Raw genomic sequence first — 25,253 nt, 5'->3', positions numbered from 1 at the left:
GAAGGAAAGGGCTCTGGTTAGGTTGACCAGTCAGTCAGTCCTTCCTTGTGCCTTCCTGGTCTTGTTGGACCAACTCAAGCATTCCCTGCTTTTTTCCCTCCTGTGTTCAAGCCAACAGCCTAAACAAAAAGCAACTGAGGCAAATAGGAATTCATTCATTCAACAGACATTTAGTGAGTGTGTGCCGACCTGCAGCCAGCATTGTCCCAGGGACGCAGGCACAGAGAGAGTCCCTGCTGCTCCTGGGCGTGACGTGAGACTCTGTTTCAGATGTTATAGCTCCCCGACACTTTGGCACAAGGCTGAAGCTGACGTGGGGCTGCCCACTGCCCCTTCTCTAGCTGTGAACTGCCCAGTGGGAGTGTAATGTGTTCTCTCAGCCTTCCACCCTAGGAACACGGGGTAGGGGGGGTGGGGGGAAGTAGAGGGGGGGCGTGGGGGGGGGGTAGGGGTGGTGCTCTAAGCATGAAAACCGGAAGTTCAAATTCAGCTGCTAGAATCTGAAGAATCAGAGGGAGCAAGGGTGTGTGTGTGTGTGTGTGTGTGTGTGTGTGTGTGTGTGTGTGTGTGTAATAAATGCCAGACCTTCACCAACCTAACCAGAGTAGATCTCTTAGGGGAGGACCCAGGAAAGGTGGGAAGAAACTGCAAACAGTCTCTTCAGCTTTCTCTAAGTTTGGAATGGGAATCTCATGGCTTATGAGCCAAGCAGAAATTCAGGGAGAAGAGAGGGTTTGCCTTACAGAGTACTCATATGGGGAAAGGATGGTGAGCAGCCCCAAGGTGATTTCAGGGTTGGCTTGATGCCTCGGGGTATTTGTGCCAAACCAGCCTTCCTGGGCCTTTTAGTGGCTTGCCTGCCCTGGCCCCTCCTTCCCTCTTTCCTTTCCTCTCCCCTTCCCACCTTCCCTTCTCTTTCCTCCCCCTTGTCTTCCTGAAAACATTTAGCTGCTGGGAGTACAAGATGAAAAGAAGCAATTCCTGCACCCAAAGAACTGAGCCTGTCCAAAGATGCAGAAATGGACGTTACGGTCACGTGTAACAAAGGACTTTGCTAGAATGTACACGGTACCCTGTGCCCAGAAAGGATCGTCTACACCAGGGCAGGGAACAAGAGAACCACCTGGTTTCTTTTTTAATAATATTTTTATTAGTTTTAGAGAATTTTTTGTTTTGTTCTGTTGTTGTTTTTAAGACAGGGTTTCTCTGTGTAACAGTCTTGGCTGTCCTGGAACTCACTTTGTAGACCAGGCTGGCCTCGAGACCTGCCTCCCAAGTGCTGGGATTAAAGGCGTGCGCCACCTCTGCTGGGTTAGTTTTTGAGAATTTTTTTTTTTTTTTTTTTTTTTTTTTTTTTTTTTTTTTTTTTTTTTTTTCGAAACAGGGTTTCTCTGCATAGCTTTGCGCCTTTCCTGGAGCTCACTTGGTAGCCCAGGCTGGCCTCGAACTCACAGAGATCCGCCTGGCTCTGCCTCCCGAGTGCTAGGATTAAAGGCGTGCGCCACCACCGCCCGGCCTAGTTTTTGAGAATTTTATACATATACTTTGATATTCACCCCTACTGCTCCCCATAACTCCTCCCACACCCACCTCATCCTTCATCCCCAGCTTCATGTCTTTTTTAAAAAAGTGTATATAGGCATTTTGCCTGCCTGTATGTCTGTATACCATGTGCATTCCTGTGGCCTGAGGAAGCTAGAAGAGAGTGTCAGATCCCCTGAAACTGAAGTTACAGACATCTGTGAGTCACCATGTAGACGCTGGGAATCTGCACCCCGCCCCCACCCTCTGGAAGAGCAGCCAGTGCTCTTAATCACTGAGCCATCTCTCTAGTCACCCGCCTTAAGAAATAATCCAGCAGAGGCTGTAGAAATGGCTCAGTGGTTAAGAGCACTGGCTGCTCTTCCGAAGGACCCAGGTTCAATTCCCAGCACCCACATGGCAGCTCACAACTGTAACTCCAGTTCCAGGGCATCCAATGCCCTCATACAGACATACACTCAGGCAAAACGCCCATGCATATGAAATAAAAACAAATAAATTTAAAACAAAAGTTAAAAAATATAATCCAGCAAGACTAATTTGTGCTGCCCATATACTCTTGGGTGTGAGGTCATTGGAGCTTAGTCAGCCTACCAGGGGCCACGCCCTTAAATAAATTGCCCCGCCCTCCTCCAGAAGCCATCAACTGTCAATGGCCCCTCAGTTAATGGCAAGGGCTCCTGAATGCCTTCCCCCTCGATGCTGGGATGCTGACTAGCTCATCTGTGACAGCCTCGGGGAGCAGCCGTAGCCGATTGGAGTTCGCTCACGCAGTGGTTTTGACATGTCCAGAGACGCTGTTCCACGTGGGTTTCTCCCCGACCTCCCTCTCTCGATCTCCTTCTACTGTTGTGTGATGGTCCCTGAGACGGGGCAAAAGAGAATCAGATGTCACCACCTGCTTTCTTCTCTCCTTTTGCTTGTTTCCCCGGGGTTTTTTCTTTTGTGTTGTTGGTTTTTATTTGAGACCGAGTTGCCCAGCTTCCTTGGGGCTCACTCTGTAGCAAGGCTGCCCTTGACTCCTGCTCTGCCTGCCCCCAGCTGTCATTCACCAGGGCACCTCACTGTTTCCTCCTGTTTTAGAGCCTGGATTTTGTCTCTGTGTCAGCTTTCTAGGGCTGCTGTCAGAAAATACCACAGGCTGGGTGGCTTAAGTAATAGAGACCAGTTGTTCCACAGCTGTGGAGGCTGTGCTTACCCAAAATCTAGGCATTGGCAGGGTTGGTCTCTCCTGAGAACTAAGGAAGGATATATACAGAAAGGTATATTCCCCTTGGCCTGCGTGTGGCCATCTTTCTGTTCACATTGCGTTTCCTCTATATGCATACGTCAGTGTCCCGATTTCTTCTCTTTCTAGGGACATCATCTTGTTGGATTAGGTCCCATCCTAATGACCTCATTTAACTAACTTATATCACCCACGACCCTATTTCCAAATAAGGTCACTCTCTGAAGTGCTAGGGGCAGCGAGTCAGCATGTGCATTCTGGAGCACCCAGGTCAGCCCTTGACAGTCTCCCCATGTCCCACCTGTTTCCCTAAGTCACCTATGTTTGGGTTGGAAAGTTAGTTGTCTTCAGACACTCCAGGCAACCCCTCCCAGCCTTGATCCCGCGCTACCTCAAGGGAGAAGCTGAGGGCTCTTTGGGGACGAGCAGACCACGTATGGGGGAAAGGTCCTGTCAAGATGGCCTGTAAGGGAAACAGGGAGGGCGCCTTCCTCCAACAGAATGAGTCAGTGTCTAACTGTCTCCTCAGGCAGAGCCTGCCCTGTACCTCAGATGTGTGAGGAGGATGTGCTCCGTGGAACCAGTCCGTGCAGATTCCCCAGGAGACCTGAGGCCAACAACCTTTCCTCATAAGCGCCTGCTCTCCAGCTTTTTAACAAGTAGTTTTCTATACTTTCGGTGTGTGTGTGTGTGTGTGTGTGTGTGTGACTCATGCCATGACACACATGTGGAGGTCAGAGGACAACTGGCAGGGGTCAGTTCTCTCCTTCCACCGCGCGGATTCTGAACTCAGGTCAGGCTGGCTCAGTCCTCCAGGTCTGTAAACAGTCTAACCATGAAGACATCGAGGCATGTTTATAAGAATGGGGGAAAGACGACCATCACGTGTGAACTTATATTTGAGACTTTTATCCTTTGATTTAGAATGGGCCGCTTGCCTATCTAGAGGCGACTGTGAACTACAAGCTGTTGAGAGTAGAAGTCATCAGAGGTCAAAAACAAAAGGGGGGTGGGGGCTGAGACTGAACCTTGCCCCCCCACTCTCTACGCCCATGCTTGGCAAACACTTCACTACGGAGCTGCTTTCCCAGCCTAAGAAGGGATGCATTTAGCTTCGTGGGTCAATAATAGAGAAAACATTTGACCTGCCATGTGACAGCATACTCAGATGACCCTTTCGGTCTTTCACATGTATATGCCCGTTTTCTTCTTGTTTGGTTGGCTGCTTGGTCTTTTTGACCCAGGGTCTCACTATGTAGCACAGGTTGGCGTGAACTTCCAATGTCCCTTCTTCAGCATCCCAAGGGCTGAATTATACTACCATCCCAGGCTTCCCCAATGTGACTTTTCACCACTTGTCAGTATATTTATGCATTCAAAGTATGCTTTTAAATGTCAGTTATGTGTTAAATAGTGCTCTTATATCAATTTTTACAAAGAGAAAGATTAAATAATATGACCCAGGTTGCATAATTAAGAATGAGTCTGCACAGAAATGGCCATTACATTACCAATCCCAGGTACACTAAGTCCCAATTAACAACTTAACGTTAACCAGCTACTAGTCTCATATCTCCTGATGGCCTCGGCATTACTAAGCTAAATCTTACATGGGTTCTTGTTTCTCAAAAACGTAGGCCCTCGTGCCCCTGCCAATATCCAAGTCGTCTTTGACAGTGGGGCCCTGAAGGCTTCTGTTTCATGGACACCAACGGAAGGAGCGTTCAACTACACCGTGATGGCGTCCAGCGATTCTTCCCAGCGGAGTTGCAGCACAGCTCTGAGCTCCTGTAGCCTCGGTTCCCTGCAGTGTGGAACGGAGTACCTGATTTCTGTCTCGGCCAGTAACGACGCTGGGTCCAGCAGGTCGTCCTCTGCAGTGACCCTGAAGACTGGTATGTGAGAAAGAGTGAAAGCCCTGCAGGGCCGGTGATCAGCGTGGCTGCCATAAGGGGAACAGAAATCCCCAGCAAGCTTCTAGACTATTCCAGAGGCAGTGAAGAACAAAGCCTGGTCTGAGACAGACATATATTTGTAATCTCAACATTTGGGAAGCTGAAGCAGGAGGATTGCCCAGGCTACATACTGAGTACTAAACCAGCCGGGGCTATGTAGCAAGAGCTTGCCTGCAAAAAAGAAAAGAGAGGCTGGTCAGGAGGGCTTAGTGGGTAAAGGTGCTCGCTGCACAAAGCTGAGCTCAGTCCAGGAACCCACACAAAGGTAGAAGGAGACCAACTCCACCAAGTTGTGTCTGCCCTCCACATTCCTGCTGCTGCATCCTCCCCCACCACACTACACATACACACAATATAATGATAATAATAATAATAATAATAATAATAATAATAATAATAATAATAGACTATTTTGTAAAGAAAAGAAAAAAGAAAGCTAACCCTGGTCTAAATGAAAGTATTGAGCTGAGGGTTTTGATGAGTAAGTAATATCAATGGAGAAGTATGTATTATATATTGCAAAAAGCACTTCTTTGACTATTCATTCACAAGTGTGCCTCCACGGAGGCCAGAGCAGGACAGCAGGCATCCTCCCTGTCACTCCTGTCACTCCCGTCACTCCTGCTTTCTTGCCTTGGCAAGCACTCAACCACCTCTCACTGAACCGGAAGGTACCGGTTTGGCCAGTGAGTCTGGAAGATCCGCCCGTCAGATGCAGGGATCACACGCATGCGTAGCCGTCGGCTTTTTGTGTGATTCTAGGAATCGAAACTTGGGTCCTCACGACTGAAGAGAGTGCTCTGACCCATTGAGCTGTCTCCACAGCCCCTAACGTCTTGACATGTTTTATGACTGAGGCTTGGTAGAAGCTGTTTTAAAAACTAAAGATGGGGCCGGGCGGTGGTGGCGCACGCCTTTAATCCCAGCACTCAGGAGGCAGAGGCAGGCAGATCTCTGTGAGTTCGAGGCCAGCCTGGGCTACCAAGTGAGTTCCAGGAAAGGCGCAAAACTACACAGAGAAACCCTGTCTCGAAAAACCAAAAAAAAAAAAAAAAAAAAAAAAAAAAAAAAAAAAAAACTAAAGATGGGAGATTTCTACTTCTAAGTGTGTTTCAGTATTTCCCCAATTATACTCTTGTTAGAGATGTAAAGGCACATACGTGGAGGTTTGCTGCTCCATTTAGAAGTGTCTATTTGTCTGGGGAGTTGGAACAAACGTTTAGTGAGATCTACAACATCTCAGGCACCATAATTACACTACTTAACTCAGGATAGTTTTGTGAATTGTCTCCTTTATTGTTTTTGCTTGTTTGTTGCTTGTTTGAATCAGGCTCTAATAAAGCTCAGGTAGGCTTCAAGTTCACTTCTGTAGCTGGATCTGGCCTTGCACTCCTGATCCTCCAGCTTCCATCTCCCAAGCGCTGCGGTCACAGGCAGGCACCACCAGGTCTGGCTTTTCTTTTCTTTTAGATACAAAAACTGAAGCTCAGAGACCATGTAGACTGTTTACTCCAGGGCACACCGATAATAAGAGGTGCCACCGAGATCTGCGCTCACCCATACCTGATTGCGATCCTCTGGGCTGAAGACAATGTAACCATGTCCACTCTGTTCAATGGTCAGAACTATGTCTTTGTAAGGTGAAAAGGACTCTGAACAGAGGATTGGAGCTCTCATCAAGCTGGTGTCCTCTCTTCTTCAAGGGGAAAAACATAGTCAAACTCTCAGACCCACAGCTTCTTAGAATGGTTAATGAGGTCATCCACACAAGCTTGGTGATTAGACCTTGCTTTTGACAATTACAGGTTCGTGTAGCAGATACAATAAAAGTGATTCTGAAGACAGAGTGGCTGAGGGTGAAGGGAGGGATAAACACTTCAGAGACATAGACATTCTGAGTCAGTCATGTAATGCAGGAGAGAACCATCCTGTGTTCTTAAATTCAGATGCACATCAAAAAGTATGTAGGGAATGCTCCTAAAATCTAAATACTCAAGTCCCACCAAGATCAATTAAAGTGGGATTTCTGGAAATAGAGTCTAAATAGAATGGTTTTTAAAAGCTCCCCAATTGATTTTTAACATGTTGTCAGTGTTAAGTGCTACTGAAAGAGTCCTTCCAACTTTCAATTCCTGCCCTTATTGGTCCAGGAATTACCACTGTAGTGTGGGTATGACAGTCAGTACTGACCATGAGAAAACCTTGATTTGTCAATTAAAGGACTATGTTTAGAAAGGATTATAGTTCCCAAGGGCCCAGAAATGGGAACTCTGTTTCAGGAGGACTTATAAGTAGAGATGACAAAACTTTTGAAAGCTTATGGTTTGAATGGATGACCTTCATTTGAAATCATTCCTTCAGAAGACTTCAGTCCATGCTGATATTAGCTAAAAGAACTATGATCAGGCAGTGGTGGTGCACACCTTCAATCCCAGCACTCGGGAGGCAGAGGCAGGCGGATCTGTGAGTTTGAGGCTAGCCTGGTCTATAGAGTGAGATCCAGGACAGGCGCCAAAGCTACACAGAGAAACCCTGCCTTGAAAAAACAAAAACAAACAACAACAACAAAAAACAACTATCACCTTGATACAAAAACCCAAGCAACATTAGCCAAGGAGATCCATGTCTGTGGAAGAGATAGTGTAACATCTATTGCATGAAATACAAATGGAGGGCATCTGAACATATCTCCTTGGTTTGATTTGGTACTTGTCTGAGCACCTAGCATCTTACCTATCTGCTCAGGATGCTCTCTGGAGATGGAATGGGCTCAAGAATGTGGTTGGGTCACTGAGTGCATAGAAGGCCGCAGTTAGAACTCCCCACTCTATGAAGGTTTTCACGCAGCCCCCAGAAAGAATCAGTCACCCCTGTGTCCTAGTCACTGCTCTACTCCTGTGAAGAGACGCCATCACCATGGCAACTCTTGAACAGGGAGGCATTTAATTGGGGCTTCCTTACACTTTCAGAGGCTTAGTCCTTTATCATCATGGCAGGGAACTTGGTGGCACTTATGGCACTATGGCAGTCCCTGAGACTACATGCTGATTCACAGGCCACAGGAAGAGAGAGACTGGGCCTGGCATGGGCCTTTGAAACCTCAAAGCCCACCCACAGTGACACACTTCTTCCAACAAGGCCACACCTCCCGATCCTTCTCAAATGTGCCACTCCCTGACGACTAAGCATTCAAATACATGAACATCTAGGGCCTGTTCTTATTCAAACTGCCATACCTTACCTTTCTAGCTATATTATCTGGGGCAACTTATTTATCCTGTGTGAGCTTCATTTTATCAGTTATAAAATGATGGTAATTATTGTGAGAATAAAAGTGTTAGCAAAAAAAACCATAATGGGTGTATTTTCGCCTTGAAAAAGATAACTTACAGGCATTTGCTGTTTGCCTCACATCAAACAGACTTCATCTCTGAATAAAGTCAAAATCTCTCCATAAATATCCCCAAAATGAAAACCCACACTTTTTTTTTCCTTAGATGGGGTCTCTCTATGTAGTCCTAGCTGTCCTGGAACTCACTCTGTAGACCAAGCTGTCCTCAAACTCCCAGAGATCCTCCTGCCTCTGCCTCCCAAATGTTGGGATTAAGAGCACACACCACCACATCTGACAAAATCCACACTTCTTAGGTTGACTCTCAAACTCCCGTGGTCTATGCTGGGGATACAGGCTGGTTGCTAACGTGTTTGCCTAGCATGCACAAAGTCCCGGGTTTGAGCTCCAGAAGCACATAAAAAAGCTAGTGTGGCTGTAATCCAAGCACCTAGGAGATGCAGGCCAGAGGATCAGAAGTTCAAGGCTATCCTTGGATGTCTAGTAAGTTTAGGTGAAGCCTAGGGTACATATGACCCCGTTTCAAACAAATAAACACTTCCAATGGCCTATTATTTCAGATAACATTTGTTATAATGAAAGAATTTGGAGAGCTCATTGGTGTCTAATGTAGTCTTTGTTTCTATAAAAATATCCTCTAATGTTTCTGGTACACGGCTCTGCGTGTTTTGCATCAAATTCAATCTGTTACAAAACTCCGAGTTGCTGATTTGGGTTGTCTTGACATCTCAGATAACTGCCAAGATGCAAAGAAAGTCTCCTACGAGAGTCATATGACTGCTTCTCTTTTTATTGCTTCCTAGTGGCTTGTGCACCCGGGAGAGTGACAATCCAAGAAGACCCCCCTGGTCACTTGTCCGTGGCTTGGTCTAATGTAGAGCTGGGCGATTACTATGTGGCTTTCGTGAAGAGTGACGATGGCCTGGAAGTACACTGCAATACCTCCCTCCCTCAGTGCACCTTCCTGTCCGAATGCGGCTTCACATACTTCATCAGCGTATTCGCCTATAACAAAGCAGGGCAAAGCCCCCTGGGTGACGTGTTCAATTACACCACCGGTAAGTCACGGGTGATGCCGGGAAAGAGAGTTCCGAGTTCAGGAAACTCAGCAGCAGGATGAACAACCTCTTGTACTTACTAATTCACTGTCTGGGAGTCATTGTAGGACCAGGACTAGCTCCTAAATCCCTTGTTTTACATTCTCTCCAGAGTAGGGATGAGCCGGTTTCTGAGACCCAGTCTAACAAGAATGCAAGATTAGGAATGAGAGTGGGGGGGAAAGGCATTCGCTCAACCCTACCCTGAAAAACGAAGTTCCCACCCCAACCTCGGGCCTGCTTGAGGTTCAGTCCCTCCATTTCAGGATCACAGTCCTTCCCTGGACACAACAGATGCAGTGGCCCAGATGCTACATGGTGTGGAGGGCTTTCGAGTCGGACACCTGGGATTACGTCCGACCTTGACCCTAACTCACTCACACAGTAGGCTAAGGATGGGTGCGTTCCCGCCCCGTCAACATCCTCCCTCCATGGCAAAATGGGCCAATAATAACAACACAGGTGGGAAAAGGGTCTTTGTGTGTGATAAAGCAGAAGGCAAATATTTTTACTGGCAGCACTATTATTATGTCATTATCGGCATCTGTTGTCTTGGTTACCATCACTGTGGGGCAGGGATGGTGCGCGATTTATTTCTGTCATCGTTTCTAATCCCAGTGCCACGAGCACACGGAGATACTAGATCTTTAGAGAATGGTGGAGTGGGCGCCTTGAAATGAATTATTTATAGCATATTATAATTATAAAGTGTTCCAAGGGTGGATTATGATAAACTCTGCCAGGGTGAGGGATCTGAATAATCAGTGCTTTGGGAATTCAGAAGAGGTTGTCCACAAGGTCTCAAGAGCACAGGAGTGGCCTCCAACCAGAGTTCAAGAATGGCTGGAATGTAGGTGGGAAGAACACCAGAGAAATCTCAAGCCGAACTAGATATTTGTCAGCGGGGTTCTTTGAGCCTCTTTTAAGAGTTACTAGTACAGTCCTCATCTCTATACACACACATCCCCCATCTTTATCTGTTTAGAGTCTAGGCAGACTGACAGCATCTGAGGACTCAGGCTCAGTATGACTTGATCAGACAGAAGAGATCGGGTTTTCTAGCAGAGACCAAAATTCTTCAAGACACAGAGAAGTGAGAGCAAAGGTCAGGCGTAGACCTGGGAGGTCTGATGTACCCTGGGGTGTCATACCGAGGACTTGGCCCCGGGTGCGGTGGGAATAAGGTCGAGGTTGGAGCTGACCAGTCCTCTTGCAATCATTTAGGAAGGCAGTGGCCAGACTCAATATCCCCCTCTGGTGGCATTGCTCCTGTACTGACCTTGGTTCCCTCTGGGATCCCGCTTTCAGCTCCCTGTTGTCCTAACGACATCAGCTGGGTGTTGGTGTCCAGTGACAGAGTGGAAATCGCCTGGTCTCCTGTGCGTGGTGCCGAGCTCTATGAAACCAAGGCCATAGCTGGGTACAGTGTGGTGGAGTGCAACGACCCTGCTCCTGCTTGCACCCTCTCTGCTTTGGACTGTGACACCAAGTACAACATCACGGTGTATTCCTTCAGCGAGGTCCGGGGCAGCAACCTGTCCTGCTCTTCCCACTACATCACCACGGGTACGGTACGGCTACGCTGTCATTCACTGATGTCTAGATGGTCACCCTCCCTATGTGCCTCACGAGGGCTGTTCAGCAAGACCCACACAAAAGGGGGCTGGAGAGGTGGCTCCGTTGTTAAGAGTGCTGCTTACTCCTCCTACCGAGGATAGAAGGTCAGTTGCCAGCACCTGTATCCGGAGGCTCACAGCCTCATGTAGCTCCAGATCCAGTGATCTGATGCCCTCTTCTGGCCTCTGTGGGCACTGCATGCGTGCGTCCAAACCCACTCGGGGACACGCATGGATTACTGAATTCAGGAGAGGCAGAGAAGAAGGTTAAAAAGGGAAAGTGGAAAGGAAGACAGAAAGAGAAGAGGTCACCGAGAGATGGGGGTTGGGGGCAGAGATTTCTGACCTCGCCCATGCTGTTCCTGCTGCCCCCGGAGACTGCCTGCCTGCTCTCTCCATGAGGTGTGCAGATGTTTGTCCTGGGTATTTTGGATTTTGAAGTTCAAAATGTTTTATTTTCCAGTTGGCACAAAACTGCAGGAACCTAATACCCTATGCCAATGTCAACATTTTTCTGCAAAAAGGTTCTGTGAATCTGACCCATGTGCGTGTATGATTGAAAATTGTAGTTTTAGTTTTTTGAAAGAATATTTTTGGGGTTGGGGATTTAGCTCAGTGGTAGAGCACTTAAGCGCAAGGCCCTGGGTTCGGGCCTCAGCTCTGGAAAAAAGGAAGGAAGGAAGGAAGGAAGGAAGGAAGGAAGGGAGGGAGGGAGGGAGGGAGGAAGGAAGGAAGGAAGGAAGGAAGGAAGGAAGGAAGGAAGGAAGGAAGGGAGAGAAAGAAAGAAAGAAAGAAAGAGAGAAAGAAAGAGAGAAAGAAGGAAGAATATTTTTCCACAATTTCATACATACATAATATATTTTACCATTCTGTCATTTTCTCCTTGTATTCCTTCCCCCACCAGGTGATCTTTCTTAATAGATAACTTATTTTTTTTTTTTAGACAGTGTCTCTTTAACTTAGGATGACCTTAAACTCAGAGCAATCCTCCTGCTTGCTTGCAAGTACTAGGATTACAGGCATAAGCCACCATACCTGGCTCCATTTCAATGTACTTTTCTTTTTTGAAGTGGGTCTCATGTAGCCCAAGTTGGCCAGACTCACCCGTGCAGCCAAGGATGACCTTGGACTTCTGATGTTCCTGCCTCTGCCTCCCAAATGCTGGGATTCAAGGTGTGCTTCCCAGCCTAGTTGCTACAGCGCTGGGAATAAAACACGGGGCTTAGTGTGTTCTAGGCAAGTCCCCTACCAACTGAACCATATTCCCAGCCCCGAGGGGTTGTTTGTTTGTTTGTTTGTTTTGTTCATTTGTTTGTTTGCTAGGGGGATGAGAGGGAGAGGAATCCATTTTAGACCAAATGGCACGTGTGGCACTTTTGACTCTGGTGTTCAAATTAATAATCTAACACTTCTTAGCTCCTTGCAGTCCTGAGATAAAAAATATTTCAAAGGATGCATTCTCCACGATTAATGTGCACTGGCGATCTACCAACGAAGGCGCTACTTATACGGTGACTGCCCAGGGGCAGAAGGGGCTGTTCCGGTGTAGCAGTGCCGGGGAGACTTGCATGATTGGGGGCCTGCCCTGCGGCTCCGTGTTCTCCGTCACAGCCGTGGCCGAAACTCAGGCGGGAAAGAGCCTGCCCAGCTACAGCGTGCCCCTGGAAACAGGTATGGAGCAACCCGGACTGGGTGAGATTTGATTTAATCTGCCTTAAGGATGATGGAAATACGGTACTACAATACTCGGTGGCTTTCAAAGAGTCCCAGTCTTAGAGGGGAAAAAAGAAAAAAACTTTGTCATTTTACACACTTTGTAAATGTATCTTCAGAATTCTCTTGTCTTGCCCAACATTCCCATCTAAGGAGCAATACGCTGACCCCGCAGAAACCTTCTCTAGAATTTATATTATCCCAAGCACTGTCAAAACAGCTAACAGGAAATCAGATGATCTGATTCATGTTTTTAGTTGAACCCTTTCAAATTTTTCTCTAAAAACGCTTTCTGGGTTTAGTTTCTGGGGCTGGAGAGATGTATTGGTGGTTTAAGAGCATTGACTGGCTGGGCACTAAAAAGAGAAAACATGGGAAACTTAGGATTTTGAGTAAAACGTGAGCAAAGTCCCGTTCTTTTTATTAGCTATTTATTATTGTGTGTGAGTGCACATGTATGATGGTGTGGGGTGTGTGTGTGTGTGTGTGTGTGTGTGTGTGTGTGTGTGTGTGAACATATCAGATGTGTGTGGAGGTCGGGGGACTGTGGAGTACATTCTCTGCTTCCACCGTGAGCTCCCAGGGCTTGGATTCAGCTTGCTCCTCTTTTAAGGGCTCTAGCCCGAGTGCAGCCTCAGAGCCCGGTGACTGGGTGCCGTCTACAAGCACTCCGTGGAGCGAAACTCAGTTCTGTTCCCTTTTTTCCATTTCAGAGCCGTGCTGTCCAGCTGGTCTGACCGCAGCTCAGGTCTCCCAGTCTCTAATCAACGTGAGCTGGACTGTTGGGACAGCGGCTCAAACCTACGTGGCGGTGCTGGAGTCACACATTGGACAGTCTAAGTGTCACACCCATCAGAACCACTGCCTTCTGGGATGCGTTGCGTGCGGCATCAACTACACGGTGGCACTAAAGGCCATTAGCCCCACTGGGCTGACCGCGGACTGTGCCCACCGAAGTTATTCCTCCAGTAAGTGGACTCTGAACTCTAGCTCTTGAACATGATGTCTGAACTACTGTTCAGTATGACCAAGGCAACGTTTTTCCATTTGTTTTTCATTTTGTTTTGTTTTTCAAGATATAGTTTCTCTGTGTAGCCTTGGCTGACCTGGAGCAAGAAGAGAGAGAGAGAGAGACAGAGAGAGAGAGAGAGAGAGAGAGAGAGAGAGAGAGAGAGAGAGAGAGAGAGAGCGCCTGGGCCTGGCATGGGCTTTTGAAACCTAAAAGCTCACCCCAGTGACACACCTCCTCCAACCAGGCCACACCTCCTCATCCTTCCCAAACAGTTCCATCAACTGGGGACCAAGCATTCAAATACATGAGGCTGTGGGGACCGTTCTCATTGGAACCGCCACAGTCGCTAAGGAGTCCATGATCCCTGGTCTAGGCCCAGTCTGTCCTTCCCTTTTAAAAAGATGGTGTGGGGCTGGAGAGATGGTTCAGTGGTTAAGAGCCGTAGCTGCTCTTCCAGAAGACCCAGGTTCAATTCCCAACACCCACAGGGCAGCTTACAACTGTCTGTGATCCAGCTCAAAGTGATTTGATACCTTTATACAGACATAAATGCAGGCAAAACACCAATGCACAAAATAAAAAATTATTAAATCATTAAAAAAAAAAGATGCTGCATCTCTACCCAGCTTTCCTCAAATTCAGATTACTTTCTTAGCGTGTGTGTGGTAGGGAACAGCTGATGTTGCTAACCATCCTCAGTCACTCATCACCTTATTTTTTGAGATAAATTCTCTCACCAAATCTGGAACTCACCAATTTGGCTGGATTGGCTGGATACTAAGCACCAGGGATGGTCCTGTCTCGGCCTCCCCAGGGCTAGGATTATAGGTACATGCCATCCCAGAGCTGTTACGCTCATTTTCCACATTAGTGCTAGAGGTCAAACCCATGCATGTGTGGCAGACACCCCACCCACCCCGCCATCTCCCCATGCATGTGTGGCAGACACCCCACCCCACCCCACCCCCGCCATCTCTTCATGCATGTGTGGCAGACACCCCACCCACCCGGCCATCTCCTCATGCATGTGTGGCAGACACCCCACCCACCCCACCATCTCCCCATGCATGTGCGGCAGACACCCCACCACCCCACCCCACCCCCGCCATCTCCTCAGCCCTATTCATGCCGAGTAGTTTCTATGAGTTTACAGTTCTCTTTGGCTTGGAACTTCAAAGCTCAGAGGTTTCTGTCGGTGGTTGGGGCATTGCTTCCCCTGGTAAAAAAGGCTGGGCTGTGTCTCCTGAAGGGATGATGGTTTTTTTTCATATGACGGAGAGATCTGTAGTGAAGGGTAACTCAACCTGGCAGAATTTCCGGAAAGCGTTAGGGTGTATCTGTTCTACCTGGTTTGAATTGTCATCACCCTGTGTTTCTCTCTCTCTCTCTCTCTCTCTCTCTCCCCCTCTCCTGAACTATTGCAGCCTTCTGTAGTTTCTCATTTCAACAGGCTGGATGGGAGCGAAGCCTTCTTTCCACAAATGCCAAGCCGTTGGGGAATAACAGGAAGAGACAGCAAGCAGAGCGGACTAGCAAAGACTTCCCCTTCCGTAATTCTAACCTGCTGAGGCAGCTGCTGGGAGGGCCGTTTCGACAAAAACTCCAGAGACTGCCTCCAAGCTAGAGGAGGCATCTCGTGGTGGTTATTAGCTATCTCTTTGCTGGGCCCGGGGCAGTGGGGTTAAAATATCATTTTGGCTTCTTGGAGTCAGTAGAAAATGTCTTAACTGGGAGCCTAAATTAGAAATGGCTTCTTACAACCTTGGTTGCCTTTATTTTCCATGATTCTAGTTCCTTTTCGGTAAGAAAGAAATAAAGGTAATGCCTGCCCGGCCTCCCTGTGGAAGCATTTATAATGTCTTGTCTGAGTGCCAGTCCACTGCTTTCGGTTATTGTTGCCTCGTTTTCCTCTTCATTTCCAGTCCTGAGAAGATGGTCGACTGCTTATTCGTCCACCTAACACTTTAAATTTTAATTAATTAATTTTGTGTGTGCTCCCACGAGCATGTCAGGGTATGCTCATGGAAGTCACAGGACGTCATACGTGAACTGGTTCTCTCCTTCCACCACGTGGGGGCCAGAGACTGAATTCACTTGGTCAGCCTTGGCAACAAGCACCTTTACCAGCTGAGTCACTTTGCCAGGCCTAAAACATTTAAAAAAAAAAAAAAAAGAATAAGTTGAATCAGTCCAGGCAAGGTGGCTCATGACTATAATCTCTGTACTTGGGAAGGACCGGTGGGTGACAGGGTCAGGGAATTAAGGTCATCCTGTGTCACAGGGCAGCCTGTGCTAAATGAGACCCTATCTCAAACAGAACAAAACAATACAATTGTTTTCAATAAGTAAAAAGAATCAATTAAGCCAGGTATATTAGCTACTTTTCTTGTTGCTCTGACAAAAAGCCAGGTGGTGGTGATGCTCTCAGGAGGCAGAGGCAGGCAGATCTCTAACGCAGAGCCCAGCCTGATCTACACCGGGAGCTCCAAGACAGCCAGGGCTACACAGAGATACACAGAGCATCTAATCAGTTAGCACAGATGAAGCGGGGACCAGGCAACTTGCTCACTAGCCCGTCACAGAAGTGGCTTCTTCCAAGGGGTGCTACTGCTCCCGGCTGCTAGGTGAACACAGTGACATATTTCAGCTTAGTCCCACTAAAGTCAAGTGAAATCGGGCATCGTGCTATGTCTTGATAGGATCGTGGGCACTGGACTCATTGCTTGAGTCTTGAGCAGGGCAGCATCTCTCTGCCAACTGTAGACCTTTGATTCGCCAGTGGTCTATATTAGCGACCCCCCCTACACACACACACACACACACACACACACACACACACACACACACACACACACGGACTTCTGATCGTGTAGCTCGGCATGGGAAGAACACATGTGGCCCTTCAAACCTTGCTGTGTTCTAACCAGAGATTAATCATTCTATGCACAGGACTCTAGCTGTGTTTTTCCCTCTGCAGTAACTGTAAACACGGCTGTGCTCATGTGATGATGAAATGAATAATTCTGGACTTGTTTTTCTCCTGTAGGTGCCTGCTGCCCGCTGGGGGTCAAATTATATAGGCTGGGCCCTAACGGCATCCGGATCTACTGGCAAGCCTCCAGGGGCTCTGCCAATTACAGTACTGACCTCTATGGTTCCAAAGGCATCTTCACGTGTGCCCCAAGTGCTGGCCTAAGTTTCTGCGATGTCACCGACATCCCCTGTGGGGACGTATACACTGTGATGGTCTCACCGGTTACTGAAACAGGACTGAAGCTTACATTCTGTCCAAAAAAGATATATTCAGGTAAATCAAGTTATGAGCCTTAGTTTAAAACCCACCTTTGAGCTGAATGCAGCTCAGTGGTACAGCACTTGGCACAGCATGCGCAAGGCCCCAGCGCCCAAAAGAAAAACACACAAGGAAGATTCAAACTAACCCTGGGGCTGGTAGGGTGGCTCAGTGGGTACTCTAGTTTGCTTTCGGTTACTGTGATAAACACCACGATCAAAAGCAACTAAGGGGGAGAAAAGGATTTGTTTGGCTTATGGGTCACAGTCCATCATCAAGGGAAGTCAGAGGCAGGAAACATGGAGGAATGCTGCTTACCGGCTTGCTCTCAGGCTCAGGTTCAGCTCCCTTTCTCAAACAGCCCAGGTCCCCCTGCCTACGGATTGTAATGTCCACAGTGTACTGGGCCCTCCTAGATCAGTCATCCAAAAAGTCATCCATGTCCACAGGCCGATATGATGGAGAAAATTCCTCAACTGAGGCTTCTGCTTCCCAGGTGACTTAAACTATGTCACGTTGATAATAAAAACTAACCAGGACAGTGGGTAAAAGCACTTGCCTGGCCAGACAAGCCCGATGACCTAAGTTCAATCCCTAGGGCCCGCATTGTGTGTCTTCGTTAGGGTTTCTATTGCTGTGATTTAACACCATGACCAAAAGCAACCTGTGGAGAAAAGGGCTTTATTTGCTTGCACTTTCATTACCGAGGGAAGTTGGGGCAGGGGCTGACACAGAGACCGTAGAGGAACACTGCTCACTAGCTTGCTCCCATGGCTTGCTCAGCCAGCTTTCTTACGGAACCCAGCTAAGGTGTGACACCACTCGCAATGACCTGGACCTTCCCACATTCGTCACTAATCAAGAAAACGCCCCACAGGCTTGCCTACAGCCCGTTATGGAGGCATTTTCTCAATTGAGGTCCCCCCTCCTCAGATGACTCCAGCTGGTGTCAAGTTGACAGAAAACTAGCCAGCACACGGTAGAGGGAGAGCACTGACTCCTGCAAGTTGTCCTCGGACCTCCACACACAACAGTTTGTGTACATCCGTGTACCCACACTCTCACGTACACAAAATTAACAAACCCGAAAAATATTAAAGCCAACCTTTCACTCAGCCCCGTGGATTAAGATGCAGGGCAATCCCACTTAACTGTTGGGTGTGGATTGTCTGCAAGCTGCAGGCATTCAGACTTCTTTAGAATTGTGGTGTTTTGTTATTTAATGTGGACCAGATACTTAGTATCTTCATAGAGAGTGAATTGCAGTGATTGGAGATCTGGGGACAGATTTTTAAACACAGTCTAGAGATGCCACTTGACACCTTGTCATGTTGGACCTTCAAAGACTTGAACTTTGCTGGACAACGATGATGCACACCTTTTATCCCAGCACTTGAGATACAGAGGCAGGCAGCTCTCTGTGAGTTTGAGGCCAGCCTGGTTAAAAAGGAAGTTCCAGGACATGCAGGGCTCTGTTACACAGAGAAACCCTGTCTCAAAAAACCAACTTAAAAAAAAAAAAACAGTGCAAGTTTCATTTGCACGGATTGAGAATGAGGATGAGGGAAAAGTTTGAGGATCAAAGAAAAGGGAATTTATAAATCATAAATTTATAAATCATAAATCATAAATCAGGGCTGGAAATATGAGTGGGTAGACAGGCTGTGATCACAAACCAGGGCTGCCAGGCAGGCCATCTCAGCAGAGCTGGCAGGGGACATTAGCAATTCCCTTGTTCTGTGTCCCAGAACCCTCTGCTACCCTACCCAGGGCACAGTCATATATTTTTCATGTGCTTCTAAGAGAAAGAAGAGAAACGCAATAACAAGGCCTTGGAACTTGGCAGGTGAACACAGGAATAAGAAAAGATGAGTCGTGAACCCTTACTAATAAGCAGTCTAATTTTCTAATTAAACGTAGGTGACAGGAAGTCCAGTATGGCTCCTGGGGACAACACATGGCCAGCTCTTCCTGAAGGGGTGTTCCCGAGAGCCTTAGATGTCATGCTTTGAATGTTTTTTTTTTTTCTTTAATCTTGTCCCACCGCAAATAGTCTGGCCCATAGCACAGCCTTCTGAGTGGATTCTTGGGGTACAGATGAGCTCTTTGGAAGATGAGCTCACCACTCAATTACAACATGTCATGTTCGCTGGATATTTTACAACTTAACAAGTGTCCTCACATTTATATCTGGTTGAATGCTCAAAATAACCCTAAGAAGTAGATTCAGCAGACCTTACTGTGTCCGATTTATAAATAAGGAAACCGAGACTCAATAGCTCCCAAGTCTGTATCTACCACAATTCTCTGCAAGTCACTCAATTGTATACAGGCGCAGTTATGCACAGACTTGGAATGGTAACTGGAGGGTCCCTCCTAAAAGCACGCTTGGAGGACATAGTTTGCCTTACTACTCATGAGCCCCAAATCAGTTCAGGCCAGGTCATCCTTTCCATTCTTCCCACCCTGATACACTTGGAATATTTTTTGGTAGAAATTGTCCATGTGTGGTTGTTCTTAGGAGAGGAGAACCCTATCCCACCGTAAGAGAGGGGTGGACATGGAGCTGGGTGCAAATGTGGGTCTGAGGTTGCTAGATGCGTTGTTTGGGGAGGGACATGTGTGCATGGCCTGTGCAATGCAGAGGCGCTAGGCTGCCAAGTACATCGTCAGAAGAGGGGACTCTGTGTACAGCCCGAACCTAGCAGCGTCCCAAGCCACCAAACCATTCACTATGCTTGCCTACTTCAACATTGCCTTCTCTTATTTGAGTTTTTTTTTCTTCTTTATCTTTGGCCTACTTTCCATTTATTGGGTTTTTTGCTTGTATGTTTGTTGTTTGTTGTTTGTTTTTGTTTTTGTTTTGCCTTTTGGGGGGTTGGTTGTTTTTGTTTGTTTTTGGTTTTTGGTTTTTTTGCCGTTCTGGAGATTAGACTCAGGGCATTGTGCATGCTAGGCAAGCACCATACTGCAGAGCTAACATCCCCACCACCACCCCCGGGCTTTTCCCTGGCCTTTTCTTAAAACTTTAGTTTTGAAACAATGGCTTGCTAAATTGCCCATAGTGGCCACAGCTGCCGAAGTAGCTCCGATTACAAGTGTGCACCACCACGCCCAGCCCTTTTCTTCTTTTTTAAATGTGTAGCTTTTCCATCTGACAATAGGGCGGGGAAGATGGCCCAGTGGGTAAAGTGCCTGCCACACAATGTTAAGGACCCGAGTTTGGACCCCCAGAACTTAAGTAAAAAGCCAGGTGTGATAGGTAGCGCACGATTGTAGTCCCAGTGCTTGTTGGGGAGGCGAGGTGATGAGCACATCCCTGAAGCTTATTAAGCCACCCTATCCAAATCAATGATGCTCAGGTTCAGGGAGAAACAGACACTGTCTCAAAGGCCAACAGTGGAGAGCATCAAAGAAAGACCCCTGGCATCAGCCTCAGGCCTCCACACCCATGCAAACTCACATGCGCGCGCCATAAATAAATACATCAATGAGTGTACTTTCAGTGCTTATGTTTTGTTTTGTTTTTGTTTTTACAGTCACCTGTTCTGGAAGTACACTTGGGATGGGTAAGTGATTTTTTTTCCTCCATGGATAGAGATAGGAGAGACTTTGTGATGCTGTGTTTTGTAGTTACTTAATGAAATCGTGATCAAAGCTTATTCAATAATTACAAAGAATGCCAAGTGTTTCTTTGATGCAAGAGAGCCCTGCTTCCCCATAGCCTTTCCCTTATTAGGGTGCTTCCCTTCTCACCGCACAAACCGAGATGAATTCCTTTAGATGCTGAAGTCTTTTTAGTCTGCTAGAGTCCCAGAGAAAAATGCAAATATTTTTTTAGAGGGCAGTTGATTCTTCCTCCTCCCCTCATCCATACTTTAGAAGATGATCCCAGCCATGCTGCACATTAAAATTCCTTGGAGAGCTTCCAATTTCCTGGTGCTGGGGCTCTGGGCCTGGAACATCTGGCAGCATTGTTCTAAGGTGAAGGCCGGGCAGCAGGGTTTTAAAAAGCTCTTCAAGGCCTGAGAGCTGCTGCTGTAAGCAGGGCTCCTCCATACTGTGTGCACAGCTCCCCAGGGCCGCATCAAAGGCACATGGTGACTCGGCAGCGGCAGAGGCTCCGTGCTGCTAATGAGGTGAGGGCTGAGCATGCTTTGAATAGCGCAGCGTTGAGAGAATCAGCCCCTCCCCCTCTCGGAGTAAGTCCTTGGACAGCCTCTGCAGGGCCATGGAAGGCAAATCTAGGAAGAATACAGGACTGGCCAGAACAGAATCCTGGCTGGCAAGGGCCTTCTGACCTGCTAAAATGAGCCCTGGGATTCTGTTTGCTGAAGATTTTGGGGACTTATTGATTCTTGGGTTATCGTAAATCTTGTCAACCCCACTAATTAACATTTGGGAGAGGTGGGGGGTGGAACAGGATCTCACTATGTAGCCTCCTCTAGCCTGAAACTCACTATGTAGACCAGGCTGGGCTTGAATTCACAGAACTCTGCCTGCCTCTGCCTCCCAAGGCCTGGGATTAAAGGTGTACACCACAATGCCTGGCTGAATTGACTTTCTACAAGACAGTTTTGGATTCAAAACCTGCTGCTCTCATTTGCCCTTAGCCAAATTAGTTAAATTCCCTAAGCCTAGTTTTCCTCATCTGAAAACTGAAGTAATAGTCGATTCATAAAACATAATAAATGTAACCAACTAGTGAGAGGCCTGTAGTAATTAGTAAGTGGCAGTTATTAATTCAGGATCAAGTTCATCTCATAAATTTCTATTATGTTCTAGATATTAACATTTTAATGGGCCACCTCTAACATAATTACATTTTAACCTTATAATACTTTAACACATTGTTCTTTAAAATGTGAGTCTGTTGTGCCCTCTGGCGAGACCCCCAAGCAAGACCACCACAGAGCCGATATCTGATGCAAACACACAGAGGTTTTTTAATAACAAAGCAAGCCCTTGGTCCTTATTCCAAACACTTGACACAGCAGGAGGAGGAGAACAGCCCGGGGCACTCACTTTAAGGGGTTTATATAGGAAAGGTTTACATGCAGAGAGTCACATATCTTGGCATTGGATGAGGGGGCTGGGGTGAGGCAGTTCTTTGAAGTTACTGGCTGAACTATAAGCATGAGGTTACTGATGGATAACAGGATGCAGGGTATCTACAGAGACATAGTTTTTTTACTCCCTATATCCTGGTTTTGCTGAACCCAGGATATATACATTCAGATTTATTGTTCCAGTCCTATTTTCTTTTAAGATCAATTTCTGGTCAGTTGAGTGCATTACTCCCCATACCCTGTTTTACCAAGTCCAGGATATATAGATTTATTGTTTCAGCCTTATCTTCCCATGAGTTCAGCTTCTGGTCAGTTCTAAAACTGCTGGTCAGCAAATACCTTTAGAGAAGTGGGGGGGTCCTCTCTCAAGATGGCTACTGATTTTTCCCTTTCAAGTCTAACATCACCAGTGTTTCCTGGTAAGCTTTTAGAAATGCCCTGATACTGGTGGTGGCACACACCTTTAATCCCAGCACTCGGGAGGCAGAGGCAAGCAAATCTCTGTGAGTTCCAGGCTAGCCTGGTTTACGGAGCAGGTTCCAGGATAGCCAAGGCTACACAGAGAAACCCTGTCTTGGAAAACAAAAACAAGAAAGAAAGAGAGAGAGAAGGAAAGAAAGAAAGAAAGAAAGAAAGAAAGAAAGAAAGAAAGAAAGAAAGAAAGAAAGAAAGAAAGAAAGAAAGAAAGAAAGAAAGAGAAAGAAGGGAGGGAGGGAGGGAGGGAGGGAGGGAGGGAGGGAGGGAGGAGGACAGAAGGAAGGACAGAAAAATGCTGTCTCTGGGATTTGGCCAATGGCCTAGTAACTAGGAAATTCTGAGGCTGAGCCCAGCAACTTTGCTTTAACAAACCCACCAGAGTGAAGCGGCCTCAGGTCTGAGGACCAGGGCTGTCATTCAGGAGGGCTCCTTTGCAGGAAGCTTGATGCCTGGTTGGAGGAGAAAGCGACAGGTGGACAGTCTGTGCACTGTGTCGCCTGCCCAACCTGGGGAGCTTTGGGGACTTTCCTCCCCACAACCTCCTTATCAGTTGAGGTTTTATGTTCCCCTCCTGCAAATGCCTGGATGAATGAAATGGTGGCGCTTGCCAGGGACCCAGCAAGTTGGGCTGGGAATGAAAGGAATGTTCCTCATCCAGTCAGCAATGTGAGCTCAGAGACACTTGGAGGGTTGGTTTTGTGAAACGCGCTGGTTAGTCAGAAACCCCTGGTCACTTTGAACAGTTTGGTAGCTTGCTTTCCTCCATGCTTGCTGTGAAATGCTGCAGAAATAGCCATCTGACCGTCATCACTAATCAACTGAGTGCTTAGGCAGAAGTCTGCGCGGGGAACGGGTCTCACGTGTGTCCTCTCCCCGGCCCCTTCAGTGATTTACAGAGGGAAGAGGAACGAGACGGTGGGCCCCAGGTAAAAGCAGACTCTCCGCCAGGTGAGTAGTGAGAATTCATTCTGTATGATTCCACGGCAAAAATTTGTCCTCCGTTTTAAAAATTCTTCTCATTTCTTCTGCAGAGTCCCTCCCTGGGTTGTTCCCGAGCAGCGACGGAAACAAGCTCTTAGAACACAGAATGCCCGTAGGATAGGAAAGGCCCCACTGGCCTTTACAGGGGTAACTCGTACTCTGCATTGACAGCGCAAGGTCAAGTGTGTCATCAGCCGCCGAGAAGTGTGGAGAGCTGTGGTTCGGAGGAATGATCCAGGAAGGCCCCTGGAAGGCTGCCAGAGTGAGTCAGCTCCTCGTCAGAGCCTGCACGCATAAAAGCTCTGCTTAGCAGAAATTTGTTCCGAGGCTTCACATCGAGATGCACCCCAGAACGTTGCCCACCCCAACCCCATGTAGCTCAGACTGCCGCAGCCTCCCAGAGTGCTAGGATTACAGGCACGCGCCTTTTTGCCCAGGACTCCATTATAGACTTGAACATGACCCGTTCATGAGTGTCTCAACAGCTTGCCATACAGCATCCTCCCCGCAGGAAGGATGGGCGTGTACCCCCACAGCAGTCAGGTCACCCTCAGGAGGACAGCATCCACCCCAAGACACGCCTCGGTTGGGACTTTTTAGCTGGAGTCGGTTAGCAGCAGTTGCCAGGGCAACGTGGGGTAACAAACGCCCTCAGCACAAGTTCCCGGGGAAGCTGAGCTGCGGGCCTGCAGACTTCGCTGAGTCAGAGCAGCATGTGAGAAGACATCTGCCAGAGCCTCTGGGAAAAGCAGAACCGCAGGCCAGTGTTTGGAGAGGTTGCCATCACGCTCTCAGGGTGAGCGAAGATGTCGGGTGGAGCGGCAGCCAAGGGCAGAGTCTGAGACCGTGGCCGACTGACACACACGCAGCTTTTCAGGGGTTCCTCAGTCTTGTAGCCTGTTCTGTACGCTCCCCTCACGTTGTAATGGCTTCTTGCCATGTTTTGGAGAGAAAAGGCAGTGCTATATAAACATAAATCTGTCGTACCTAGAACAATGTCTGTCTAATGCCAGAAGCCCGATTTTAGAATGGTGGGAATAAGATTTGCCTCGCACGTGCGCACGCGGCCGTGGGGCTCAGTCCTCAGAGCAGTGGCTCTAGGGTCTGAAGCAACGACTCAGTTGTTAAGAGGACAGGCTGCTCTTGCAGAGGACCTGGGTTCCGTTCCCAGCCCTGACATGGTAGCTCACAACCACGCGTGACTCTTCTTCTCTTGTTCCGCGGTGGTGATGGTGGTGGTGGTGGTGGTGATCCATACCCTCTTCTGGCCTCTGAGAGCGTCGGGCACACCAGCGGTGCACAGACACCCGTGCAGAAAAGATACCCACACTTGTAAAAGAAATCATGTTTTAAAAAGCGTAGCTATGGAGTCAAGAATGTGTGTGCTTGGAAGCGACTCTAAAACACTGCCCAGAGGAACTGGAGCGTGAAGTTAGACATGAGGCCAGCCAGGAAGAGAGAGCAAGCTTCCCTTCCTGCAGCTCCCTTCCAAGGAAACCAATCAAAATCCAACAGAGAGGATGAGTTTTGCTTTTTTGGTTTTTTTTTTTTTTTTTTAATCTATAAGATCAACCAGAAAGCCATGTATAAGGGCACATGCTGGTAATCTCAAAACTTAGGAGTCTGAGGCAGGAGGATCATGAATTCAAGGCCAGCCTGGCAAACATACAGAAATATCTCAATAAATCAGAGATGCAAAATGTGTCACTGGTAAAGAGAGCTTTATAGTATGTAGTTCTAAAATATTTATTTTTATTTTCTGTGTGTGAATGTTTTGCCTGAATGTATGTCTGTGTATCACATGTGCGCCTGTGGAGGCCAGAAGAGGGCATCAGATCCCTTGGAACTGGAGTTACAGGTGGTTGTGAGCTGCCATGTGGGTGCTGGGAACTGAACCTAGGTCCTCCGCAGAAGCAACA

At 47.6% G+C, this 25,253-nt stretch overlaps 1 protein-coding gene across 2 annotated transcripts in view; it reads left to right on the top strand.

The window, feature by feature from the left end:
- Fndc7 (fibronectin type III domain containing 7) overlaps positions 1 to 24,330 on the top strand; it is a 35,308-nt gene extending 10,978 nt beyond the window's left edge. For both annotated transcript variants that reach the window (XM_006979452.4, XM_076574854.1), the window contains 9 exons: positions 4,408 to 4,665; positions 8,881 to 9,135; positions 10,483 to 10,740; positions 12,207 to 12,461; positions 13,217 to 13,471; positions 16,562 to 16,822; positions 20,347 to 20,376; positions 23,240 to 23,301; positions 23,385 to 24,330. In XM_006979452.4, coding sequence (XP_006979514.1) covers positions 4,408 to 4,665; positions 8,881 to 9,135; positions 10,483 to 10,740; positions 12,207 to 12,461; positions 13,217 to 13,471; positions 16,562 to 16,822; positions 20,347 to 20,376; positions 23,240 to 23,283 — 1,616 coding nt within the window. In that variant the 3' untranslated portion in view covers positions 23,284 to 23,301; positions 23,385 to 24,330. The remainder of the gene's footprint in view (positions 1 to 4,407; positions 4,666 to 8,880; positions 9,136 to 10,482; positions 10,741 to 12,206; positions 12,462 to 13,216; positions 13,472 to 16,561; positions 16,823 to 20,346; positions 20,377 to 23,239; positions 23,302 to 23,384) is intronic.
- Positions 24,331 to 25,253: the final 923 nt, after the last annotated feature.

The sequence above is a fragment of the Peromyscus maniculatus genome, chromosome 6, assembly GCF_049852395.1.
Source record: "Peromyscus maniculatus bairdii isolate BWxNUB_F1_BW_parent chromosome 6, HU_Pman_BW_mat_3.1, whole genome shotgun sequence".
In the NCBI taxonomy this organism is placed as follows: domain Eukaryota; kingdom Metazoa; phylum Chordata; class Mammalia; order Rodentia; family Cricetidae; genus Peromyscus; species Peromyscus maniculatus.
Note: the sequence above shows the minus strand (reverse complement) of the source record. Positions and strands in the feature narration are given on the sequence as shown.